This window comes from Dermochelys coriacea, chromosome 8 (genome assembly GCF_009764565.3).
Source record: "Dermochelys coriacea isolate rDerCor1 chromosome 8, rDerCor1.pri.v4, whole genome shotgun sequence".
NCBI lineage: Eukaryota > Metazoa > Chordata > Testudines > Dermochelyidae > Dermochelys > Dermochelys coriacea.
Window position 1 is genome coordinate 108725091 of NC_050075.1, and position 23732 is coordinate 108748822.

Sequence of the window (23732 nt, forward strand, 5' to 3'; positions counted from 1 at the left end):
CCAGAGACAGCCTGCAGCTGGCCCTTCCACTGGGCGGCGCAAGGATTTGGGTAGCAGCGGCCCAAGCGCTGGCTCATCACTCCAGCGAGAGACTTACATTTTAACCTGCTGACACCTGCTCCTGCTGCGTCTCACTGCAGGTGAAGACAATGTCAGCTCCCCGAGCCTGGGCAGGACCCAGCCCGACCAGCGCTACCTGCTCTGGGGTCTAGTCAGGACACAGGCGGGAAGGGACCATGACAGTGCTGGCGAATGGGAGCAACCCCAGCCAAAGATGGGCCCGGGACACATCCTCAACTCCAGGCAGGGCTAAGGCGGAGAGCTCAGGCAAGACAGGAGCAGGGCTCAGGTCAGGCTGGTACCATGCAGCGCCACATCTCCCAAGCTGCTCTCACTTGCCACTCTCAGCTCATATGAAAACCTCAACGCAGTGACGCATGCACAGCTGCTGCGGAAAGGGGCGAAGGGACTGCCCCATGCACCCCGGTGAGCTCAGCGCCTCTGCCTGGATGATTGCCGAGACATCAGCATTGCTCACTATTTCACTCCCCCACGCGAGAGGCCAGGAGAGTCACAGACCTGTACAATTTACTGCAGGAGGCCACACTCTGGAGCCACGAGTGGATGGCGCTGGGAAGACGTTTTATTTTTCCCCAGCCAAGGTGCCAGGCCCAGGGGCACATACACAGAGTGCCCTGCAAAGTGCGAAGGTGGCCCAGTTGCAAAGTGCCCAGCCTTTGCTTGGAGCCCACCCAAAGGGCTAAAGGGGAGCTGATGGCAAAACCTGCTCAGGCCACGGTATGGACACTCAGCGTGGCCTTTCTTGGGAAGCAGAGGTGGTTTCTAGTCAGGAACATCAGGTCTTGTCTGCCCTGGCTTCATCAGGGTCTTGAGCACAGGATGGGAGGATCAAACCTTTCCCGAAGAGCTTTCCTGCAGAGTGCATGCGCTGAACACCAGTGTTGGCAGCCTCACCCCGGGTGCTGGTACGGTCAGAGCCCCAGAGCTCTGCAGCCAGCTAGAGACCAGGCCTGAATTTTAATGGGAAGGACTGGACCCTGGGTACACATACACCCACCCACTCACCGAGCAGCAGCCCCCTGTGATTCTCCTCAGCAGAAGATGAAGTTTTGATAGAGCTGATGCTGGAGGAGTTCCTCTTTTTGCTCTCCACATTCTCCTGAGCACCAGCTCTGAGCCTGTTTAGCTGGGACCTCACTCCCCTCCCTTTGCCTCACATGGGCAGTAAGTGTTGCCCAAGGGGGCGGGGGACTAAGGCCAGAATCCCTGCAGGAAGCCAGCCAGGGTGGGCATTGTCCAAGCCAGCTAACTACTCTGATGAAGGAGCAGCAAGTCTGGGGACAGCACAGTGTGTTCCCCAGGGGCGCCAGCTTGTCCCTCCCTGCAGCCCCTGTAGGGCCTGGCCTTCCCTTCTCCATATGGCGCGCCATCTGCAGGAAAAAAGCCCCCCATCTCACTGCGCTGCGAGAGTCCGGCAAAGCAGAGATAGGTTAAAACTCCCAGGGGGTCCTGGCCCAGGAGAGTTACCCTCTGCTCAGCCACCATACATTGCTCTGGCTGGAGCAGCTGCCCGGTGCTGGCCTGAGGGGTTCATGGCGCAGCCTGGGCCACACACGTTGCTTGAGCGTCTCTCAGAGTAATGGCTCCTCCTGGAGGATGTGCCATGTGGGGTGTTCACTATGACACAGGCAGACTGGGAGAGGGGGAACTATTCCTTGTGGTAGGACAAGCCTGGCAGCTTGGCCTACAGGCCCAAGCCTGAGTCCCAGCTGGGGGAACCCCCTGGGGTGAGACAAGCCAGACAGGGGCCACGAGAGAGTCTGAGAACAAATGCCTTGTGGGTACAGAGCTGGGCACGGGAAGTTTCTGCCTGGGCACCTGCCCTCTCCCGACACTACTTGCTTGAGGCCCCCTGGACTGCTCCCCCAGACCCACAGAATGCTTGCACCCGGGCCCTCACTCACCCTGCTCAGTGTTGTAGCGCCACTGGTGGAAGTTGCGTCCCAGCAAGATGAAATGTCTGATGGCCGCAGGCCGAGGACTGGAGCTCTGACTGGGGTTATATGGAAGGAAGGTGGCGCCCTGAGGGCAGCTGCAGAGGAGAGCACCACACAAAGCATTGGCTGCCAGGAGCCACCCCACCCAATCCCTGCCAGCTGCAACAGGGAGCCTGGCAGCAACCCCCCATCCTACCTCCCAGCTGAGCTCAGGGCAGCCGACTCCTTGGGCTCTTCTCCCAACGCCCCCAGCGTGACACTCACCAGTGCTGCTGGAACACCTTGACAGTGGTGTCGCTCGCCAGGGCCGTGACCAGGCTCACCACCTCCTCCAGGATGGAGGAGAGCAGGAAGCGGGAGACGATCTCCACCGAGCACTGCTGCACCGAAGGACACCCTGCCCCGCACAGGAGAAACAGCATGAGCCACAAACATACCCAGCCACAAAAGCAGTCTGCTGGGAGCAGAGGGAGCTGGCCTCCTGCCGAGTTCTCAGAGTGCTCGTGAGTACCCTAGTGGGGACATGCTTGGCGGAGCATGGACTGGAAGGAACTGCAAGGATCTCAGGCAGGCACAGTTCTCTTCTGCAGAGCTGGACAGTGCCCGACTCTCCAGCGCACTGCGTGGAGCTGGGCTCTGGCCTCTCTCCTCTGGTGGGACCCACTGGCTGCCAGACGCCTAGCAGACTCTCCCACATCGAGCCCTCCTGATGGGCTGGGGAGCACGAAGAGGTCTCCCAGGCTGCCATGTGCCAGACCACAAGCCTTGGCCTCTGTGCGGGCACGTGCAGCACTAGACACTGTCTGGCCAGTGCAGGCCCATCTGTCAGAGGCCAGGTCACTGCTGATGTCACACCTCAGGCACATGGTGCCTTTAAGGAAACAAACAGCACTTACAAGCTGGGCCAGAGGCACAGGGTGGGGTCAGCATGGGCCAGAGGAAGGAATGGTAACACGGGAACCCACAGGCACAGCTTTGGGGAGAAGAGCCCTAATCCAGCCCCATCCTGCAAGGCAGGGGAAATGGGCCCATAGTACATACCCAGCCGACTCATGAACGCCATCCACTGCCGGCAGGTCTGACTGAAGAGCGGGTGCATGGTGCCCATCTCCCCTTCCTCGAGCTGGCAGACTTGGCGCCTGTGGGGGCAGGGCACTAGTTATGCAGCTGAGGCCAGAGACAGACATAAGGGGCAGTGCAAAGCAGAAGCTAGAGGGATGAGTGGATGATGGTGCCCCCCCGGGCACATGTGATGCCTGGCCACTCTCCGTCCCTCCCTGTCCACACGCAATGCCCTGTGTGGGTCGCCACAAGCCTTGGGCCCAGCGGGCCAAAGTCCCTCTTGCTCAGAATCCTGCCACGCACACAGCAGAAAGGGCAGCCAGACGCAGCGTGAGGCCTGCTGTGGCCATCGCAGCACCACACCGTGCGCCTTCCCAGGCTGCTGTGGGCACAGCTGGCTGGCTGTGCGGGGCGCACCAGGGCACTTGCCTCTGGGCCTGCTCCAACTCGGCCGTGGTGGAAGCGCGCTCCTGGCTCAGGTGCTGCTTGACGCTCTCTGTCTTGTGGCGGCGGCGGGTGCGACTCTCCTCTGGCCGCTCCAGCACGATGTCATCAGTGGTTTTGGGGCTGCCCAGCTCCGAGGAGTCGGCCTTACTCTGGGGGCGGGGCACGAGAGGGGGCAAAGAGTGGAGAGAAGCAAAGCTCTGATCTCCCCTTGCCCGCCCACCCCAGCTGGCTCCCAGCCGTAGGCCTTTCCCCACCACTGCCATCCCAGCACAGCCGGCTTCTCCCCTCCCAGGCCCCGCTGTGACCCCAGCCCCGGGGGCCGCACTCAGTCTGAGCACCCTGCTACAGCCCACGTCCCTCTGACTGTACCAGCATGTCCCAGAAGCTCCGGCGTCCCATCTTGTTCGTGGGCGTGACTGGCTCGCCAGAGCCAGAGCTGGGGGCTGAGGCGAAGTGCAGAGGGGGCGGGAGCACTCTACTGGCACCAGCACTGCCCGCAGGAAGAGCCAGCCCCTTGGTCTCTGACATGGTCCTCCTGAGGCCTCCTGCAGACAGAGTACACATCAGAACCTGCGAAGAGGCTGTGAACCCAGCACCGGAGCAGCAGGGAGTGCTCAGCCAGAGCAGCCTCCCCATGGAACCAGGTCTCCCCGGCTCCAGGACACAGCTGGCTGTGGGTCCTGGCCCCACAGCTACCTGTGGCGAGAAGACCCAGAAGAGACCCTGCAGCTTACCGCCACTGCCTTGCTCCTCCGGTGGGCAGGCAGCCTCCATGCAGAGTGGGGCTGGCAGCACTCGGAACTCCATGACTGCGTCGCACAGGGCGTGGCGCAGGGCGCTGCGCAGCTTCTCGGACAGCTGCAGGGGGCTGATGTTCCCTTTCTCCCAGACATCCAAACGCACCAGGGTGCAGGCAGCTGTGGGAAGAGGGTAGTCACCAGAGCCGCACGGCCCCTGCAGAGGGATGATCTCCCCGCAAGGCTCAGAGACACCTACAGCCACATGATGCCCTCTCCCCTGGGCACAGCAGGCCCTCCCCAGCTCCAGCGAGCCATCCTGGGGACATGGCTGGAGGGGCCCCACCACCACAGAGCCCTGAGCCCACTGTCTATGGTGCCCAAAGCTCTCTCGTCAGGCTGCAGCTCCTGCCTGGGCATAGGGTCAAGGTAGCTGCTCAGCGGCTGAGACTGGCTTCAGTACAGAACATGCACACTCCTACCTGGTTGGAGGGTGCCAGGCTCAGCATGGTGCCTGTTGACTGCAGTGAGGCTCTCAAAGTCTGTGTCCTGCAGCAGGTCTGTGCCAGGTGGGGATAGGGGCAGCTCCAAGGGACTAGACCGTTCCCAGCGTGCCAGTGAGAGGGGGCTGCCACGCTCATCCACGAATGACAGAGCAATGCACGCAATTCCTGCACGAGAGGACAGCCCGAGTCACTGTGTGTCAGCCCTGCACTGGACACCCCCAGCCCAAAGGGACTCTGGGCCCATGGTCCCTGGCCAGGGGAGCAGAGGGGATGGGTTGCAGATGACCACATGATGTCTGGAGGAGGGTGCACGGGGGTCATATACTCATCATGCTGTGTTTGTATTGTTGGCTTGGTGCCAGGAGTCCAGCTATGCTGCCCTTGTTCCCCCCATGGATGTCCCCACAGCACCCTGGCTAGGACATGTCCTCCCCACTCCCAGGACAGGGCTCTGGTGTCCTTGCTCCTCTCCAGGCCAGCAGCCAACACTCTTCAGTAGCCCCCTCTGGGCCAGCACAGTGGTGTAGGACCTGTAGCTCCTGGTGGTGATGCTGGGGAAGGCCCCAGGCCTGCAGTGTTGGCCTGGGGTTTTTACCCCCTCAGGGACTCACCCTGCAGGGGCAGACAGAGTGAGAGGCTCTGGGTGCAGGGCATAAAGCAGTTAGTTATTTGTATGGCAGGAGCCAGACCCTCGATTGGCTCCACTGTGCCACACACAGCCAGAGGCCTTGTCCCCAGGGGTCCGCAATCTCCGTCGGGACATGGGGCACCAGCAGGAGGGGAAGGGAGGCAGCAGCAGTGACAGGAGCAGGTGACACAGCCCAGCCCTAGGACCATAACTCAGCCACCCAACCCCTGCTAGCCCTACCCAGCCACACACTGTGCTTCTTAGTGCAGCTCTCTGAACAGCCACAAAACGGCAGCACCACGCTTATTTTGCAGACAGCAGCCCATGCAGGAAACGCCTGTGCAGGAAAGGAGGCTAAGAGCACTGTGTCCACTGCACATTGTCCTATGTGGGGTCCTCGCACTGCTGCGTCTCTGGAGACAGAGCTGGCTCCCCATGGGCCACCAGGAGAGCCCTGGCAACTTGGAGGGGGTGTGGGGAGGTTGGCGGGTAAGGGCAAGATCCCTCCTAGGGGCAGTATGTGCAAGGTGGCTCAGGAACCGACACTTAAGGGCACGGAGACAGGCAAGTCGCCGCACAGCTGCTGGCACATGAATGCACACAGGACCCATGTTCTGTGTGTGTCAGTTACATGCCAGCAACAGTGGCCATCACAGGGACCGCCAGGGCCCTGCCCCAATCCATCTCACGGGAGGGTAACACCCTCCCCTGCAGAGAGCAGTAAGTCATTCTCATGGGTGCCAGCGACCCAGCTGGGAGAGTGGGTCACCAGGTCTGCCCATCACACAGGGAGGGCAGCAGGTGGCCGTGGCCTGCCCCGACTCAGCACTGGAGGCAGCAATCCCTTTTGCAGGGGGTGGAGGAATGCTTCCAGCGGAGCAGGAGTCAGCTGAACGGCAGGTTTTTATCTTAGTGCCGCACCTCAGACTGTGCTGGGCCACTTCCACTGCGGGGAGGGGGCGCAAAGGAAGGTGATGAGAAGCAAGTGATGCCCCCTGCTACACACACTCCAGAGCGCAGCGCCCACCTTGGCAGCCCAGAGAGGTGCGGAGGCGGTGCCTTTTCCTGGCGCCCACATGTCAGAGCTCTGCAGTCTGGGATGGCAGCAGAGCGCTCAGATAGAAGGGCAGGCTGCAGGGAACCTCCCAGGACATGCACTGAAGTGGCAGTGGCAGTGGCAGATTCCCAGCAAGGTGGGTGCTGAGACACGTTCATTGAGGACTATGATCATCATCCAGTTTGACCAGGCACGTAGCAGGCCAGAGAGAATCTCTCCTGGGATTCCTGGATCCAGCCTAGAACTTCAGTCTGAGCTAGAGCGATGGCTAATTACGTCTGAAGTTTAATTTGTTTATAGTCAGAATTGTCTAGTTAAGTGTCCCGCCCCAGATCCCGTTCGGCCTCAGTCTGCCAGCCTGAAGAGCCCTCTGCTAGCCGAACACGAGGCTCCGCCCCACAGGTAGGTGCTCAGACGTGCTCCAATCACCCCTTCTCTCTCTCGTCAAGACACTGAGCTCCTTTAGTGTCTCCTGACCAGGCAGGCTTTCCAGCTCACGAGTCCTCCTTGGGACTCCTGAACCTTCCATCCCCCGACACGCACACACCTGAATGGGACACAGTAGCCAGGGCTGGTCCCTGTCTGCCTGCATCAGGAGGGCTGCTACCCCTTCCCTGGGGCAGGGCTAGCTGTGCAGCTTTGTGACCTGCCTGACTCCCCAGGCCCACTCTGCGAGTGCCTGCCCCAGGCAGATGGCTGGTTCCCATGGGCTGCCCCAGCATGAGAGGCCAGCCAGGACCCAGGCACAATGTTCTGGAGCAGGGGAACAGGCTGGGGTCCACCAGAGCAGACCCACTGTTGCGGCTGCAGGGGGCTCACTCCTTCTCCAGATGCCAACGCTGCCAGTCCTGTTATGAGAGCAGAGGGGAGCTGCGGGGGCCCCGCTGTGGCTGGGCCTGATGCCTGCGGCAGCTCAGAGCTGTCCACTGCCATCCGCAGCAGCTGGGAGCTTTGGGGTTCCTCTGCTGCCTCATGTCGCGGGTGGACCTGAGGTTCCCGGCTGCCGCAGGCTGAAGTCATGGAGGTCTCGTGAAGTCAGGGACCCCGTAACTTCCATAAGAGAATTACAGCCTTAACCATTGCTGGTGTGATGGTGTCTAAGGCCCAGGTGAAACTGCAAACCTACTCTTCCACTCTCGGGCACAGCCTAGACGGCTGTCCTCCCACTTCCTGCCAGGATTGCTACCCAGACCCACACTGATGGAGATTGGGGCTTTGTCCCCGTTCCCACTGGAAGTGCTGGACAGACTGCAGCAATCACCCAGCCCCACCCAGAGCGCTCAGATAGGTTCACACAGGATCCCCTCCACCCAGCCCCATCACACCAGGGGTGCTGGCCACTATAAACCCCCAATGCAGCCACCTGGCCTTGGGGTGCAGGGTGACCCCACACAGCCTTATGGACACAGCCATGGAGGGAGCTTGTACCCTGTGGGCACTGCCTGCAGCATGCCCTGGTAACAGGAGACATGTTCCCATTGCACAGAGCCCTGGAGCTCTCTGGGCTGAGCTAGGAGGCAGGGGGAAGCCAGCAGCAGAACACACTCTCCAGGGGATTTGAGAGTCATGGCCCCAGGCAGCAGCAGCCTCCTGCTCACTGACCCCACAGGCAGCTGGGAAGAGGGAGCCTGGAGTCACAGACAGCCACACAACGAGCCAGCGCTGAAGCCACAATACAACCCAACCAGTCCACGGCAGGAACCAAAGAGGGGCCGGGGGGGGAGGGAAAGAGTTTCAGTGCAACACGAACCACAGGTGCTACCTTGAAAGTGGGAGAGTGGAAACAGGTGCTGCACAAGGTCCGACATGGTTCCTACACAACAGAAGAGCATTCAGAGGGCACCGAGGGCCATGTCAGCCTCGCCACAGTCAGACACAGAAGGGACATCACCACCCAGCACAGGAGGGGCACAAGGGACCAGCTCCAAGCACAGGACGAGCAAGCTCTCCTCCAAACAGCCCACAAGAGGGGGCAGGGCACTGCACCCGTAACAAATTCTCAGGAGCAGGTACCTACGGTGCTCAAGGGACCCCATTGCCAGGCACCTGCACCCAGGACCTGAACCCTGAAGGTTACCACACCCTCCTACCTGTTGGAACCCAGCTGTGTCTCACCCCAGAGCTGGCTAAACAGTGACCTGGGCTACTGAGGGGCAGGGCACACTGGGGCCCTCGAGGAATAGCACCACAGGAGCTACGGCTCTGCTGCTTGGCCATGTCCAAGGAGCCTCCAGCAAGCCCCAGAGCTGCACTGCAGCAACACTGCTCCAACGGGAAGGAATGGGGCAGGGGACCCTCTCCAAGCTGTGCTGGGCCCCAAATGCCACGGCGGGGCTTTTCCCTGGGGGAACTCCCCAGGGAACAGATGATCCCCACATCCACACACTGCGCACAAGGCACGTGCTGCCCTCCTTTCCCTATGGGATGCTCAGCACGAGAAAGCAGCTCCCTGCTGCTCAGCCCCTCACCCGATGCCAGAGAGCCCAGCGCCCCAGTACCTTTGCCGCCAGTGCCTTGGCCACCAGGCTTGTTGTACAGGTAGAGATCTAGGTCGGGACTGCCACTCTGCTGGACGTAGTGCTGGGGAGCAGAGACAGAGTAGAGTGAAGGGCATGCCAGGGTAAGCACCCTGCTGAGCGATGGGAGGCAGCCCCAGCCACATCAGCAGGAGAGCAGAGCCTTGTCCCCAGGGGCGGGCGCATACCAGCCCAGCATGGCTTCACCCACTGTAAGCGCTCTGCCTCCAGCCACATGAGCAGGTCCCTTGCTAACCCTGAGCCCGCCCTGCATGGCATCTGCTTCAGCCCTGCCCTCCATGCTCGGCCCTCATCATCTACCAGCCTCTGGGACTCGATGGGTCGGTGCATAGCAACCTGCCTTGCGTGCTGGTGGCATCACCCCCTCAGCCACAAGTCCAGAAAGGCTGCCCGGGACACTGAGCTGCCTAAGATGGCTGTCAACCTGCCAGGCCCCACAGCTAGAGGAGAGGGAAGCAGACAGCCTGCCAGTCAAGCAGTGCACTGCTGGGGGTCAGCGGGCACCAAACTCTCCACCACCGGCCAGCCCCACCTCCATGCTCTGCTGCGGAGTGGGTGGGGCTAGAGGCTGGGCTCCGGAGTCTGAGCCTTCCTTAAGGGCATGAAGCCCTTGGAGCCACATGGCAGCATACCCAGGAAGCCGGAGCCCAGCAGATCCAGGGACAGGCTCAGCACCCACATCGAGGCTGGCACAGCAGTCCTGCTCATTCTGTAGGTGTGGCATGGCTGGCCGGAAGTGCTGGCTCAGTGGGGCCAGGAGACAGTCACAAAAGGGACAGGCGTGGCAGGGGTGTCTCCATGGTGACTGCCAGGAACAGGACCATCAACTTAGCTAAAACACAGATGAGTGCTGCAGCTGGGCCCCTCCTACTCCCCACCCTCCTTGTCCTCTGGGTCACACAACCCCACTCCAGGGCCTCAACCCCCTCCCCACCCACATCGGCCCTTGGCTGCGCTTTGCTGTGCAGAGCGCTAGCTCCGTGGGGCATCAGCCTGTGCGTGAAGACAATGCCCAGTGCAGTGCAATAGGGAAGTGGGGGGTGACTGCAGGGTAGGGAACCAGCACCCGGCAGTGCTGCCTGCACCCACTGCTCCCGGAGGGCTCTTCTCCCTGGGTGGGAATTCACTCTCCTCAGGCTCCACAGCGAAACATCAGCCTTGAGCACTCCGCCACTACTCACAAACGCAGGAAGGCAGCCACAGACTGCACGCTCTGCAGCAGGTGGCACCTACCAGTCTGAGCCCTGCTCTCATGCCACCCCCCGAGCCCACTGTGGAAACATGACCGCACGCAGGGCCCCAGCCCTCACCTTGAAGTGGTGCTCAACGTTGCTGTCCGTGTACTTGGGGGTGTGCAGGAAGATGAGCAGGTTCTGGCGCAGGTAACAGGCCACAGCATGGAGCCAGGGCAGAGAGGCAGAGGGCAGAGTGAACTGGAGGACTTCTGTGGGCGGAGAGCCTGGGGGCTGGATGAACTGTGAAGAGGAAACCTGCTAATCCCTGGGCACAGCACTCCTGGGAGAGGCAGCGTCAGACAGGCCCCTCCGAGTGCTGCTGCACACAGAACCCCTGACGACCCAGCAGATGTACAAGGGGTGCTCATGGGTACCCTGTTCCAGAGATGGCCTGAAATTGGGGGTCTGCACTCAGACACCTGGCAGGGGGCCTGTGCCACCCCAGCCATGGAGACAGCCTAAGGCAGGGGATGCTGATTTTCAGCTGCTCCCTACAGAAGCCGGGAGGCTGGCCTGGGGGTGGGGGACAGCAGAGGAGCAGCTGGACTAGGGGCTCCTGGCCTCTAGCAGGGTTATGGATCTGGCTCCGAGCTCTGCACTGCACAGGTCAGCTGGCTGCAGGCCCTGGAGAAGCGTTACCTCCACGTCAGCCGGGGTCAGCTTGCAGTTCCGCACCAGCATGACAGTGATGATGTCCAAAGTGGCTTCATCCAGACGCCTGCGCAGAACCTTCACCAGCTCGTCTGTGATCTCGGGCCCTGGGGAGAAGCAGAGGTGAAAGCTGCCCCCAGGACAACATGCTCATCGGGGCACCACCACCGGAGGTCCTGCCCCGCCCCTCAAGCAGGGCACCTGCCTGTCACAGCAAACCCCGAGAGGCCACGTACCAGAGTAAGCTGCTCCCATCGGGGGAGCAGCCCTGGCACCAACCAGGGGAGGCATGGCACTGTCTGGGCCGCACGTGGCATGTGGGGTTTGACCCTGGGGCCATCTGGCATCAATGCCCAGGACAGCTAGGGGGCAAGGGGAGAACAGGGCCCGGTCAAAGGAGAAACTGTTCCCCCTGCACCAAAACAGGCCCCATGCCACTCTGAGCTGCTGACTCCAAGACCCAGCACCTGGCATCGCTCAGACAACAGCCAGGGCAGAGAATCTTGCACAACAGCCCACCCCTCACCACTGCCCCAGGGGCAATCTGCCCCCCAGCCCACTGCCCTGGGGGCGATCCTACCCCCAGCCCACCCACTCCCCAGGGCACACCCCAGCCCAACCCTGCCACTCCCACACCACTGCCCAGAGTAGGGTGTGATCGATCCTGTGTCTTCCCTCCCAGGAGGTCATGACTCACCTGCTGGGGCGACACCATGCACCGTGAGCTGGATGTGTCTGTCCACCTGGCCCACAGGGCGGGCAGAGTCCGCGCTGCGGCAGGAGGCTGTGTCTAGGGAGGAGCGCAAGCCCTGGGGGGAACAAGGGCTACACTAGACACACCTTCTTCTACAGCCCCACCCAGAACTGCTGGGGAGTCACTGAGCTCTGGCAAGATCCAGCACCTGCCACTGCTCACATGACCCCCCTTCCCCACCCTGTCTGCAATTTCCACCACATACCCTCCTGCCCCACATTGCCCCCTGCCCTGCCTGTAATTCCCCCACCTGTACCCCCCGACCCTCCCATGCTCCACATGCACCCCCTCACAAACACATAACTGCCTGCCACAGAGAAAATGGAGCTGCTCCCTGTATCCCAGGCCTTTGGCGCCCACCACCACTGCGTGTCCATGCTGGGCTCACTGACCCGCCCCCACAACCCTGAGGAGCTGTCCCAGATCCCGCATGGACAAAGAGCACGGCAGACTTACTGATGGATCCTCCGTGTAAATGGGCTCCTGACTGCGCGTCAGAGCCAGTGAGCGGCACGCACAGCCCTGGATGCTCTCCCCTTCCCACGCCTTCCCGCTGTGGGTGGTTTCAGAGAGTCTGGGCACAGGGAGAGAAGGACGGGAGAAGTGTGGGGCAGCAGCCTCAGCCCTAGGGGGTGGGGCCCAGGGCATTAAGATGTCAGTGAAAAGGAGCAAGAGTTCAGTGGGGTTTTTACTGCAGGCTCAGCGGGTCTCCGTGTGGAGGGCCAGGCAGCAGCGGGCAGGAGGGACCCAGTCTACCTGGCACCCTGGTGGAATGGTGCAGTCACTGCGGGTGCTGCCCAGACACAGACCGTCCCTGTCCCAAGGAGCCCAGAAATCCAGGGCAATAGCCCAGGATGGGGGCACGGCCTAGGGACAAGGCGACCAGGGGCAGGGTTGGGGAAGGGGCTCCTTACCGGAGGTAGAAGACTGACTTGGTGGATCGCTCCTGGTAGACAAACATGTTCTTCCTGTTCACCACGCAGAAAGCATTGAGCACCGAGCGCAGCGCCTGGATAGCTGTGGAGACACAGGACACTGAGCTCTGTTCTGCAGCCCGCTGCCCAACTGAGCTCTCTGCCGCTGTCGCAGACATGGGGCCTCTGCAGGCACCGCTCAGACTCCCGCCTGCCAGATGCCTGGGAAAGACAGGGCCCACCCGCCCGTGTCAGCAGGGCAGTTGGTCCCTATGGCAGCGAGGGGACCCCGATGGTACGCACCTCGCGAGACCCCCATGTTGGGTCCCATCTTGAGACGGGAGTGCACGTGGATGAGGGTGCTCCACACCACGGGGCAGGCAAAGTGACCTGGCATGAACTGCATGGTGGCTGCCAGGTAGTCGCGGGGCTGGTAGCTCTCCTCAGTGGAGTAATCTGCAGGGCAGAGAGCAGGGCACGCTAGTCATGCCAAGGCTGCAGGCCACTCCCCACCTAGCAGCAGGGGAGGAGAGTGGCTTACCATCGGTGGGCTGGGTGCGCTGCCGGTAGGAGTTGTAGGGAGTCTCGCTCTTCCAGATGTCCTCCTCGCTCTCTGCCACCAGCAGCGTGTTGCAGACATGGCTGTCGTGCAGGTCCTGCAGCAGCAAGCGCTGCAACAGACATGGGGGGCTCAGGTCGGCTCACCATGGCCTGGGCCCCAGGGCAAGCAACGCTGGAACCCAGGGCCCAGGCGGAACAAGGGCTGCAGAGCCCTCCTTGCACTGGTGCTACAGAGGGGAACTGGGGGCTGGGCCGAGCCCAGGAACCCCTGTTCATTCGAGAGCCAGGCTGGGACTCAAAGTGCCAGAGCCTCCCCAGGAGCCACGTTACCTGGTTAACAACCCTGCAGATCTCGCCAATCTTCCTCACCACGGTCTGGTGGAGACGCAGACACTCCTCGGCCGGCTCCTTCCCGGCCTCAGCCATCGCCACCTGCTCCGCACTTGGGCTGCTTCGTGAGGATAAGAGAGGGAGGTCAGCAGGCCTACGGGGTACAGGCTACGGGGCCCAGTGATGGGCAGTGCCTGGGAGCACCAGCTGCACTGGGGAGGTCCTTGGCAGCTGGCAGGGATGGGGGAAAGCTGGCAGAAAGAGCTGGTCTCTCAGTGGGCAGGAGGGATAGAGAGGAGTGGCGTGATGCATAGAAGGGGAGGACAGCCAGTCAGGACCCCAAGCCTGGACAATGGAGAGAGCAACAGCCAAAGTGGCTGGCAGGACAACAGAGGGAGAGACAATGAGTCACTCCTTGGCAGGGAGATGGGAACTGGGGCTGCACGAGCAGAGACCCAGGGCGGGCGCAGGCCTGGGAGCCAGAGCAGTCACACAGGGGTCCTGGAGAGAAGGGCAGACAAGGGGCTCTCAGACCCTGCGGGAGCAGGCTTGGGGCAGGATGAAGGACTCGCACCCTGCGACCCAGACTGCAGGCGAAGGTGCAGGGGGACTCCGTTTGCTGTGGGAACGCTCAGCATAGGGGAGTGAATGGGAGCCAGTGGGGAGGGGCTGGGCGCAGAGTCCTGCTGAGTGGGGGGTGCGGCCATTACAGGCTCCAGACAGGCAGCAGCAGGGTTGCTAGCAAGAAAGGCAGCTTCTCCCATGAGTGGCTAGGTGCCTGCCTCAATCCCCCTGGCCACGGCCAAGGTTGGGGGGGGGGGGGCAGCTGGAAGGGCAGAGCAATAGGAAGCCCCAGCTGGCTCAGCTCTCAGAGATTGGCAGCATTAGCCCAGCTTGCCCTGCCACGCGTGAGAACGAGCCCAGCTGTTTGTCTGAGATTGTGAGTCTTGTGACGGGCTGTGGTGTCCTGGGCCCCGTGTGATATGGCTGGTACCTGAACACCCCAGTGCTGGGCTGGGGGCAACCAGGGTGCCCCAGAGATAGACTGCAGATGCAAAGAGTGAGCAAGGCTGGGAGTAGGTGACAGGGGAGCAAAGGCACTGGGGGCAGAGAGCAGGAGAAGTCTGTGGGCCAATGCGAATGACAGGAAGGGGGTATGGAGAGGGGAGCTGGCACAGGACCTTCATTACCGTGTGTGAGAATACACCTCTACCCGGTCCTGCTGGATCTTTACAATGAGCCAGAAATCTGGCATCAGGGGGCACTTGGGGTCATGGTCGCTCATCAGGGCTTCCTCGCACTCCGAATCACTGCTCCCTCCATCGTAACCTGCCGCGGAAATACGGGCCCTGTGAACTTAGCCCTCCCATGGTTCCTTCCAGAGCAGTAGCCGGCACCTTGGAGCCCAGCGCCCCAGCAAGTCCTGTACCCCACGCTGCCTGCCCTTGCTGAGGGGAATCTCACCTAAGTGATCCGAGTCCATGCTGCCCTGGCTTGACACTAGGCTCTGCACTCGGCTGGGACGCTGCTTGCCGGCGCCTGGGGGAGAAGAGGGAGCACTTAGCAGAACACTTGTTGCAGCGCACAGACCTGGCTCCCAGACTGCACAGGGTGGGACATCACACCACTCGACTAGCAGCACGGGCTCAGGGTTCCGGGAGGTACAGTGACAGGCCCGAGACTGGTTTCAGAGTAGCAGCCGTGTTAGTCTGTATTCGCAAAAAGAAAAGGAGTACTTGTGGCACCTTAGAGACTAACATTCCTCAGATATTCTTGTTAACTGCTGGAATTAGCCTACCTTGCTTGTCACCATGAAAGGTTTTCCTCCTTTCCCGCCCCTGCTGCTGGTGATGGCTCATCTTAAGTGATCACTCTCCTTACAGTGTGTATGATAAAACCCATTGTTTCATGTTCTCTGTGTGTGTATATCAATCTCCCCTCTGTTTTTTCCACCAAATGCATCCGATGAAGTGAGCTGTAGCTCACGAAAGCTTATGCTCTAATAAATTTGTTAGTCTCTAAGGTGCCACAAGTACTCCTTTTCTTTAGGCCCGAGACTGACTCTGGAGCGGCCTGCGTGCCTCAAGACACCCAGCACAGGCCAGTGCACGGACCTGTGTGCCAACAAGCAGAACCAACACCCCAGGCTGGCACGGAAAGGGGGAGGCAGACGCCCTTGAGAGACCCCATTCCCAGGAGCAGGGCTCCCCCGATGCAGAACACCCATGTCAAGCAGGGACCACGAGGCAGCACCCAGGAAGCTGCTCTTATTCCGTGGGCTCCAGCCCAGCACATGCTGCCCAGCCCCATGCAGGGCTCCTACCTTCCCTGCCCTGGGTCCCTGAGTCAGACAGGATCACTGTAGATGGCGATTTCTCACCACTCCTCTTCTCCGAGGACAAGGGCAGGAACCGAGAGTGGGGAAGAATCAGGGGGGTCATCTCCCGGGCTGCCTCCTCCAGCGAGCTGTGCCCCACAGCTCCACTTTGCTCTGGCCTCAGCACCTCCTCTGGTTCCTGCATCCAAACCAGGGACTGCGTTACTGACCCGCCCCTGGGGCTGGTTCCCAAAGCTCAGCTCCCCTATGCCATCCAGACAGCATCCATCCTTCTCACCTCATCCTGCGTCTGGTTGCTCTCACCCACTGCATTTCCCACATCTAGCCCAAACTGGCTCTCACCCACTGGCCAGGCCCAGAGGCCCCCAGTTCCCTGTGGCAGGGAGGGCATTGGATGGTTTGGCTGGAGGACTTCAGCATCTGCTTCGCTACTCCCCTCCTGCCCAACATGGCTCTGGGCTGCTCCAGGGCTTCCTCCTGGCGCGAGCTGCTGCAGGCTGGGGACAGTGCTGTCGGGGGTCTCTACGGGTCTCGGCCCCGCCTGTGGGGGCTGCTGCAGGCTGTGGACAGTACTGGCGAGGGTCTCCATGGGGCGCAGGCGGCTGACGGAGACGTAGTGGTAATCGCTGCCCTCTGCATTGAGCACGTAGCCCGGCAGGGTCATTCTCTGGAACTCCTGCAACACAGAGCCCAGGAGAGTGCACTGGAAGAGGGGCTGGGCACTGCAGAGGGCAGAGCAGAGAGCATGCTGGGCATGCACATGTGGGGTGGGGCGGGACACATCAGCAGGGGCCGTGCAGCTCTCACCTCTCTGAACTTCTCCAAGGAGAGCTCGGGCCCGAAGACAAACTGCAGCGGCACCACCTCACTGTGGCAGCTGGGCCTCCCCTGGGAGCTGTAGACATGGGTGGCAACCCGTTCCAGGACAGAGGTGCTGACCGCCTGCGAATGGCGCAGTGCAGACACCATTTCATCATCCAGAAGCCAGCGGATCTAAGGGCCAAGGACATGACCTGGATGACCTGTACCCACACTCCCCGCCATGCATCCTGGGACTATATCTCCCTCCCCAGCCATGCCCACTGGTGGCTAGAGGTCAGAGACCCTGCTGCATCAACCCCAGGCCTTGAAGACTTGCCCCAGCAGTGGGGCAGCACACAGCCAGTATGCAGCCTGCTGCAGGCAGCATTGGTCCCCGTGCTGAGACACGCTTGGTTGGGCGAGAAGGCAGCACTGCGGTGACCCAGGCAGGGCAGCCAGGGCTCACCTCATTCATGGTGGCTTCGACAGCTTGTCTGTGTACCCCTGGGAGGTTGGAGAGCGCTGGGTGCCTACGAGAGAGGGAAGAGTAGGGTTCATTCTCCCGTGCCCCCTGCACTGCAACCTGGCATGGTGCCCAGCGTACCAGCCCAGCTACCAGGCCAAGGGGTGCAGTACCTCTCGCCTCCCGTAGACGGCAGTCGTTCCAGGTTGTGCATGAGCTCCTCGTCCGAGCGAAAGGAGGAGGGCTGCCCAGGTGAGCGGGCAAAGGAGATGCTGCTCTCAGACGTGTACCTGCCATGGGAAGAGAGTGCAGGTGGGTATAGCAGCCCCAGAGCCTCAGGCAGGAGCCACACAGAGGCAGCTCCAGTGAAGTGCAGGAGCCCCAGGCAAGGGCTGGGCAGTTGTGGAACAGAGGGCTGTTTCTCCCATAGCCAGGGACCCTGGTGCCACATCACAGGCAATCAGGCTCTACAGGAGGGTCCAGGATGTAAGGGGGGGAATTCCACCTTCCTTGTCTGGAGGGGTCAGTTCAGGAGAGTCAGGCCAGCTGGGTGCCTGGTCTGAAGGCCTGCCGGTCGACAGGGCTAGGGGAGTTGGACTCCCGGTCTGTAGGGCTGTGGGTCGGCAGGGCTGGGGAAGCCAGCCCCTGGTCGGGAGGGGTCAATTCAGGGGAGCCAGCCCAGCCGCACACTCACCTGTTGTGGTGAAGGTCAGCATTTACAACTTCTATCTCCAGTGGCAAAGTCAGCACGAAGATGTCCAGGGTCACACAGAGGTCGCTGAGATCAATGCTGGCCATAGCCTGGCAGCTATCCAGGCAAGTCAGCACTTCCCCTGAGGAAGGACACCAGGAGGTCAGGGGAAGGGGCTGGCATGGGGGTCCTGTGCTGAACTCTGCCCTGCTCAGACAGGTGGAAGAGGCCCCTGAGGGGTGCAAGGGAAGCCCAGGTTCTGCAGTTCCTGTGGAGCACCCTGAAGCCACTTTCCCAGGGACCAGGAGGGCCGGCTGGCTGATGGCACCAGCATAGTACTGGGAGAGCTCTGGCCTCCAGCCTGGGTGGAAACCTGCCTCAAGCGAGCAGCTCCTGGGGCAGAGGGAGAAACGAGCCTGCTGTGCTCCAAGGGGCTCCGTTCACCCAGCCGGCAGCCTGGCATTGACCCAGGCTCCCCGCTGGAACCCTTCAGCTCAGGCTGCAGCCTGGGCCCTAGCCCTGGCCACCTGCGGACACGCTCTTACCCAGGCAGGTGGGCAGCGACCGCACGGGCATAGAGCTGTGCTGGCTGCGCAACTTCACAGAGCAGGTCAGGTGCATGAAGAGCGGTGGCATCTCCTGCTCCAGGAGCTCCTGCTCATTCAGCGAGTCCCCGCCCAGGACGCTGAACGAGTCGTCGTCGTGGTTGACGGTGTTTGAGTCCGAGAGGGAGCCCACGTCCAGGAATTCGTTCTCCAACTTCTCCCGATACTCCACCTCCAGCTCTGGGTCACTCTCCGTGGCAATGCCGCAGCCAGACACGGTCCCTGCACACACACAGGGCTGCTCCACTCTAGCATGGTGTAACCGCACCATTACCCCGCTAGTGGAGACAGCTCACAGCAGCAACGCCCCATTGCCAGCATGGCCAGGACTGGCCCCCCAACAAGCTGCACTTATAACTGCAACTACACTAGGGCTTCTGCCCGTACAGCTATGGCAGTTGTGTGGGTGGGGGGGGGGGGGGGGAAGGAGAGAGATCTTCTCCCAGAGCTATGCTGGAACACTAAGTGCAGTCCAGCCGAGCTCCCCGCGCCGTGAAGTGTGGTGGAGTCCAGCCACCCCGGCACTACTGCCAGGCACATGCGCTTTGTAGGAAGGGCAAAGAGTTACCTTCTTCAGCTGCCAGTTCAGCCTCCGACCCCTCCATGTCCTCACTGCCCTTTCTGTCTGCCTGGTCCCGGGAGACCTCCTCCTGAGCAGGGGGAACAACTTTGTGTCAGTCACCAGGCTAGGCAGCAGGGCAGGCTGCTCCAGCGCCCCGGGGGCTCAGTGGACGCCCAAAGGGTAGACCTGGGGAAAAGACAAATGGCACTTCCCTCCTCGGCAGAGCCTAGTTCACTTGTCCCGCCACCAGGGCACTGGAGCAGCGCCAGGCACAGGGACCCAAGCCCCCGCCCCCACACACCTCTTTCTTGGCACAGGGTGGACAGTAGAAGAAATAATGAGGATTCGACAGCACTGGCTTAAAATGCAAACTCCCGATTTCCAGGAACTTCTCCTGCCGAGAGAGAAAGGAGATAGTGAATGTGAGACTGACCCCCTCTGGCCTCAGCTCACTGCATGCTTGCTCCCCTCCCTCACCTGGATGATTTTATGCAGGTTGGGGTACACCTGGCAGGGCTGGCCACTCTCCAACAGGGATAGGGGGAACTCCGGGCAGCAGCTGGCTCTGATCTTGGGCTCCTCAGTGGGGCATGAGAAACCTCCGTGGTCCTGCTCGCTGTAGTCCTCCATCTCCGCACTGACGAGGCCACACGCATACAAGCCAGATGGGCACAGTATGAACCATGAACAGTCAGTATCACCTCCAGGTACAATGCCCCCATCCCTAGCCAGTAACAGACCTATAACCCACTCAGCCCAAGGTGCCGGAAAACACCTCTGCCCACAGCAGCCGACTCCATTAGGTACCCAGACTGCCACGCAGGCCCTGCTGCGTACCGTGCCCCCTCTGCTACGCCCGAGGTGGGGGGTAGGACCCAGGAAGAAAAGTAGAGAGACAGGTGCTTGGTATCAGGCTTTCAACTCTATATACGGGCTGGGGGACAGCTGTGTCTATACCAGAGGGAGTCAGACCGGGGTCTGGGTACAGACACAGAGTCCAGGCATATGGGGGAGGGCTGGTGCCTCTGGAGAATGGGGCAGAGTGCAGCAATGTCCCTGCTCAGTGCTGACTGGGGTCTCTCTGCACATAGCAGGTATTAACCAGCTGATCCTGTGGGATTCAGGGCCCTGCAGCCATGCCACAGACCTTGGCTCAGCACGAAGTCCACCAGCCACAGAACTCGTCATGCAGATATCTCGTGCCATTCTGTGCCTAGGCACCATACCCCTTGGCAGCACCAGGGAGAGGGAACCTGGCAGTACACACTGCAGCCCCCAACCCAATGCTGCCTCACTTTCTTAGCCCTCCCACTCCATGATGCTGTGTCTCCTCTGCGTGAAAATGACCCAGGTGCTCACAGCTCTTCCCTGAGTCAATGTGAAGGGTGGCAGATGGCTCCTACCTAGATTCTGAGACGAGGACGCCCCTCTCCCTGGAGGGCGGCTCTTCCTTCTGCTCCAGGCTGGCTGCCCTGGGGTGCGTATGGAAGTGCCGGTGGCTCTCGCGGAAGGCCCGCACGTGGCTGCAGAGGGTCAGCAGGAAGTTGGTGATGTCGATCTCCTGCAGCAGCTCCTCGCAGTAGTCCATGGCTGTGAGAAGGTCCTGGGAGCTGATGCTATGTGACTGCTGCAGGCTCTTGAACAGCCCTGTGGGTGTAACACCGGGCTGAGTGCACGGCTGTGCCCAGCGGGGCAGGAGGTGGGAAGGGAGACCATGGCCAAAGTTACTCAGGCAGCTCAGAAAGCCCACAATGAGAGAACTTAGCAAGCAGTGCCTGCTCTGTGCTGAGCTCCCCATGGCTGTGCCCACAGACCTGGGCCCCAAGAGGCCATGCGGGAACAGCTTTAAGCCAACTCTGACAAGAAACTAGTTTTCTGCAGAGAGTGCACCCCTCCCCTCGCCCGCCAGAGAGTGGCGTCTAGGAAGGCCCTGGTTCAGCCCCTCTCCATGCCAGGGCACAGCTCCTTGTCATGCCCCTCTCCTTACCTTTCACGTAGCACTGGTGCGAGTGCTCCTGCAGCAGCGTGCAGTAACTCACCAGCTCCTTGTGCTTGTGGTCTAGCCAGGTGGCATTTGGGGGGCGCTCCAGAAACTGGGACCTGGAAAAGAGCAGCAGCATCACCACTCAGCCCTGCTGGAGCGTCACATCCCTGGAGGAAGAGGTAATCTGTGCAGGGCCAGGCCGGGCCACGGCCAGCCTACAAGCTCTTGCAGGCAGACAGGCACCACTGTGAGTGAGAAGGAATACGCCAGCAGACCATGGCAAGGCTGGAGCCAGCATCCCGCACGGGAAAGACTCGACTGTGCAGCCCTGAGCTCCGTGCACTTGCACCCCAAGGAGCATGCGCTCCCAGCCCAGAGCTGGGGAAGCTGGCTTTACCTGAAAAAGATGTCCCGCGGAAGCCGGTGTGTCCGGGGGCTGACCATCTGCTCCCGCAGCAGCTCCATGGAGCAGCTATAGACGTAGATGGGGCAGCAGACCCGGTGGCACTCACTCAGCTCGGGCTGTGAGGCCTGGCGGCTGAAGGAGATGTGTACATCCTTCCGCAGGGCAGCGCCTGGCTCTCCTGCGTTCTGGCCTGCTTCTGCAGAAGAGAGACGCCCTGAAGGAGAGTTCCCCACTGACAGCCCAAGACACCAGACACTATGTCTGGGCCTGCCCTTTCCTCACTAGACTGCCCATTCCGCTCAGTATGCCAGTATCGCCAAGAGTACCACCCCCCCCCCGTCTTGCTCCTATGCCCTCCAGCCCTTCTTTGGGCCCACGGGGAGCATGAGGCCGGTTTGTAACTTCCCTTAGACTCTCCCCACCAGACCATATTGGGCTGAGCTCCTTGGGAGCTGGCCCAGGGCTTTCCCACTCCTGTCCCCTGCCACGGCTCTGTACAGCAGCATGGGCCCTCCGCTCCTCAGACACCAGCCAGCCAACTGATTCCCCCTCCCCTTTTCAATATCAAGGGCTCTGCATGAGGCTTGAACACCCCCAGCCTGCAGTGCTGTGTCTTCCCCTGCCCTGTGGGGGCTGTGATCTCCAGCAGGGAGCAAGTGGCTCCGCTCCATGCTACCAGAGTGGCACAGCACACGCTGAACAGCCTGTCGGGACAGGGTCTGGGTGAGATCCAGGGGCCTCCATGGCACAAGAGCTGGTGTCTGTCTGGCACCAGCACTGCTCTATGAGGAAGCGCTGTTGCTTTGCTGGAGGCAGAGTCACCTGATCTGCAGCCTGTGGGCCAGATTAGCGGACATCCCTTTCCCAAGGAACAGCCCCTCTGGAGGGGTGCTGACTACATACATAGCTGTGCTGCTTGGGGACTCCTCAGCCCTTCCCCATGCCCTTATCAGGGGATGGGCGTATCACACCGCCACGCCGGGCCGAGTCAGGAGCAGCACATGGTGCGCAAGCCTCTGGCCTGCCTGGCCATGGCAAGCACTCTGAGTGGGAGAGGAGGACTCTCCTGGGCTCAGGAATGGCCCCTGCCCACAGAACACATGGGGTGGGGAGCCAGGGGTCAGTACCATTGGCCGGCGTTACACTGAGAGTAGGTAGGAATGCCACAGCCGCTGCCTCCTCGAGTCCCATTCTGCCCAGCTCCCCACAGGCAGGGTCCAGGCTCTCTCCTGCTGAGCCGTCCTCCTTCAGGGTTTTCTCCAGAGCACAAGCCATCAGCTTCTGTACATCTAGAGAAGGAAAGGAGAGGTCAGGCTCTTCCCGCATATCCCAACAGGTGGTGGCTGCTGCCAGCCCAGCACCCCAAGGGCAGCTTGGAAGGCCAGCCAACTCAGTAGCTCACCCTGGGTAACTGGTATCAACCCTTTAAATACCCACCTTGTGTGAGAGGCAAGGGCCCTCAGAGAACGCCCTGCCAACCGCCCGAGCCTCCATCCCTGATAGTCCCAGCGGGCTTCACTCAGGACCCTCACCCCCATGGTGGGGTGGGGAGCTCTAGGCATGCCCCAAACTAGTTTGCAATAAACTGGGTAAAGCCAAAGCTGCACATGGGAGCCAAGCAACAGCCAGACAGGTCCCAGAGCACAGCAAGAGGCCCATTGATAAGTCCCTCAGCCTCAAGCTCTGCCCATCTCCACACAGCCGGAAGGGTTTCCCCCCCAGAGAGTCACTCAGCATTCCCGCTGCTGCCCGACTCAGCTCCCTGACTCAGCGGGGGCAGACTCACCGGGGAAGGTGGCTGGCAGGAAGGTGAGGAAGACGTGCTGTGGACTAACCAGCTTGGCATAGCATCGCCACTGCAGGAGAAGCCCAGCAGCATTGGCCGGGGACACATCGGCCTCCGGCAGCTCTGCATTGCACAGGCTCTGAGGAGAGAGCACAGCAGGGTAAGACTGCAGGGACACCCCAGGTCAAGACAGGGGTGAGGCAAAGCAGAAACACCCCCAGGGGGCTGCCTGGCCCTCGGGTGCAGCAGCCTCTGCGATCATGTGCTTGACCTGCTGACAGAGCAGCTGGCTCAGACCCGCGCCACTGCACGCTGCATAGGCTGGGCTTCCCCCCCTCACTGCCGGTATAGCACAGGCGGCCATGGGGCCAGCTTCCCCAGGCCCTCCTCAGCCTCGCTTCTGTCCTGGGTCATCCCCAGCCCTTTCTTTCGCTGCCCTCTCCATGGGCAGTTCCAGTGCCGAGCGGGGCCCTCGCTTCTTCCAGCCCCTGGGCAGCCAAGAGATGCTGGTGGGTCATCACAGACAGGGGCTGGATTTTCAGCGCTCCATCCCCAGTCCCTGTTGCAGGGCTCGGGCTGTGCCCTAACAGCTCCCCCTTGGGCAGCGTTCAGGAGCTTTCGGGGTAGGGGGCCCACGGCCCCAGCAGCACAAGGGATAC

At 61.4% G+C, this 23732-nt stretch overlaps 1 protein-coding gene across 16 annotated transcripts in view; it reads right to left on the reverse strand.

Moving 5' to 3' along the window:
• The window catches only part of SZT2 (SZT2 subunit of KICSTOR complex), a 71422-nt gene that overhangs the window by 14985 nt on the left and 32705 nt on the right, over positions 1 to 23732 (reverse strand). For 6 of the 16 annotated variants that reach the window (XR_006273950.1, XR_006273951.1, XM_043491424.1 and 3 more), the window contains 34 exons: positions 23074 to 23212; positions 22415 to 22576; positions 21279 to 21483; positions 20885 to 20997; positions 20301 to 20544; positions 19375 to 19534; positions 19199 to 19291; positions 18904 to 18985; positions 18276 to 18557; positions 17734 to 17872; positions 17213 to 17329; positions 17043 to 17106; positions 16583 to 16768; positions 16053 to 16451; positions 15761 to 15953; positions 14902 to 14976; positions 14628 to 14766; positions 13438 to 13558; positions 13088 to 13217; positions 12850 to 13002; positions 12547 to 12649; positions 12089 to 12206; positions 11576 to 11687; positions 10867 to 10985; positions 10303 to 10467; positions 8954 to 9035; positions 8218 to 8268; positions 4747 to 4935; positions 4262 to 4444; positions 3897 to 4072; positions 3510 to 3676; positions 3060 to 3157; positions 2283 to 2415; positions 1986 to 2113 (listed from right to left, as the gene is read on the reverse strand). Coding sequence is in view for 14 of the 16 variants with exons in the window: in XM_043491424.1 (XP_043347359.1) it covers positions 1986 to 2113; positions 2283 to 2415; positions 3060 to 3157; positions 3510 to 3676; positions 3897 to 4072; positions 4262 to 4444; positions 4747 to 4935; positions 8218 to 8268; positions 8954 to 9035; positions 10303 to 10467; positions 10867 to 10985; positions 11576 to 11687; positions 12089 to 12206; positions 12547 to 12649; positions 12850 to 13002; positions 13088 to 13217; positions 13438 to 13558; positions 14628 to 14766; positions 14902 to 14976; positions 15761 to 15953; positions 16053 to 16451; positions 16583 to 16768; positions 17043 to 17106; positions 17213 to 17329; positions 17734 to 17872; positions 18276 to 18557; positions 18904 to 18985; positions 19199 to 19291; positions 19375 to 19534; positions 20301 to 20544; positions 20885 to 20997; positions 21279 to 21483; positions 22415 to 22576; positions 23074 to 23212 (5020 nt within the window). In the remaining 2 variants the exon portion in view is untranslated. The remainder of the gene's footprint in view (positions 1 to 1985; positions 2114 to 2282; positions 2416 to 3059; positions 3158 to 3509; positions 3677 to 3896; positions 4073 to 4261; positions 4445 to 4746; positions 4936 to 8217; positions 8269 to 8953; positions 9036 to 10302; positions 10468 to 10866; positions 10986 to 11575; positions 11688 to 12088; positions 12207 to 12546; positions 12650 to 12849; positions 13003 to 13087; positions 13218 to 13437; positions 13559 to 14627; positions 14767 to 14901; positions 14977 to 15760; positions 15954 to 16052; positions 16452 to 16582; positions 16769 to 17042; positions 17107 to 17212; positions 17330 to 17733; positions 17873 to 18275; positions 18558 to 18903; positions 18986 to 19198; positions 19292 to 19374; positions 19535 to 20300; positions 20545 to 20884; positions 20998 to 21278; positions 21484 to 22414; positions 22577 to 23073; positions 23213 to 23732) is intronic. The other 10 variants (XM_038411996.2, XM_038411995.2, XM_043491423.1 and 7 more) reach the window with 9 other exon arrangements.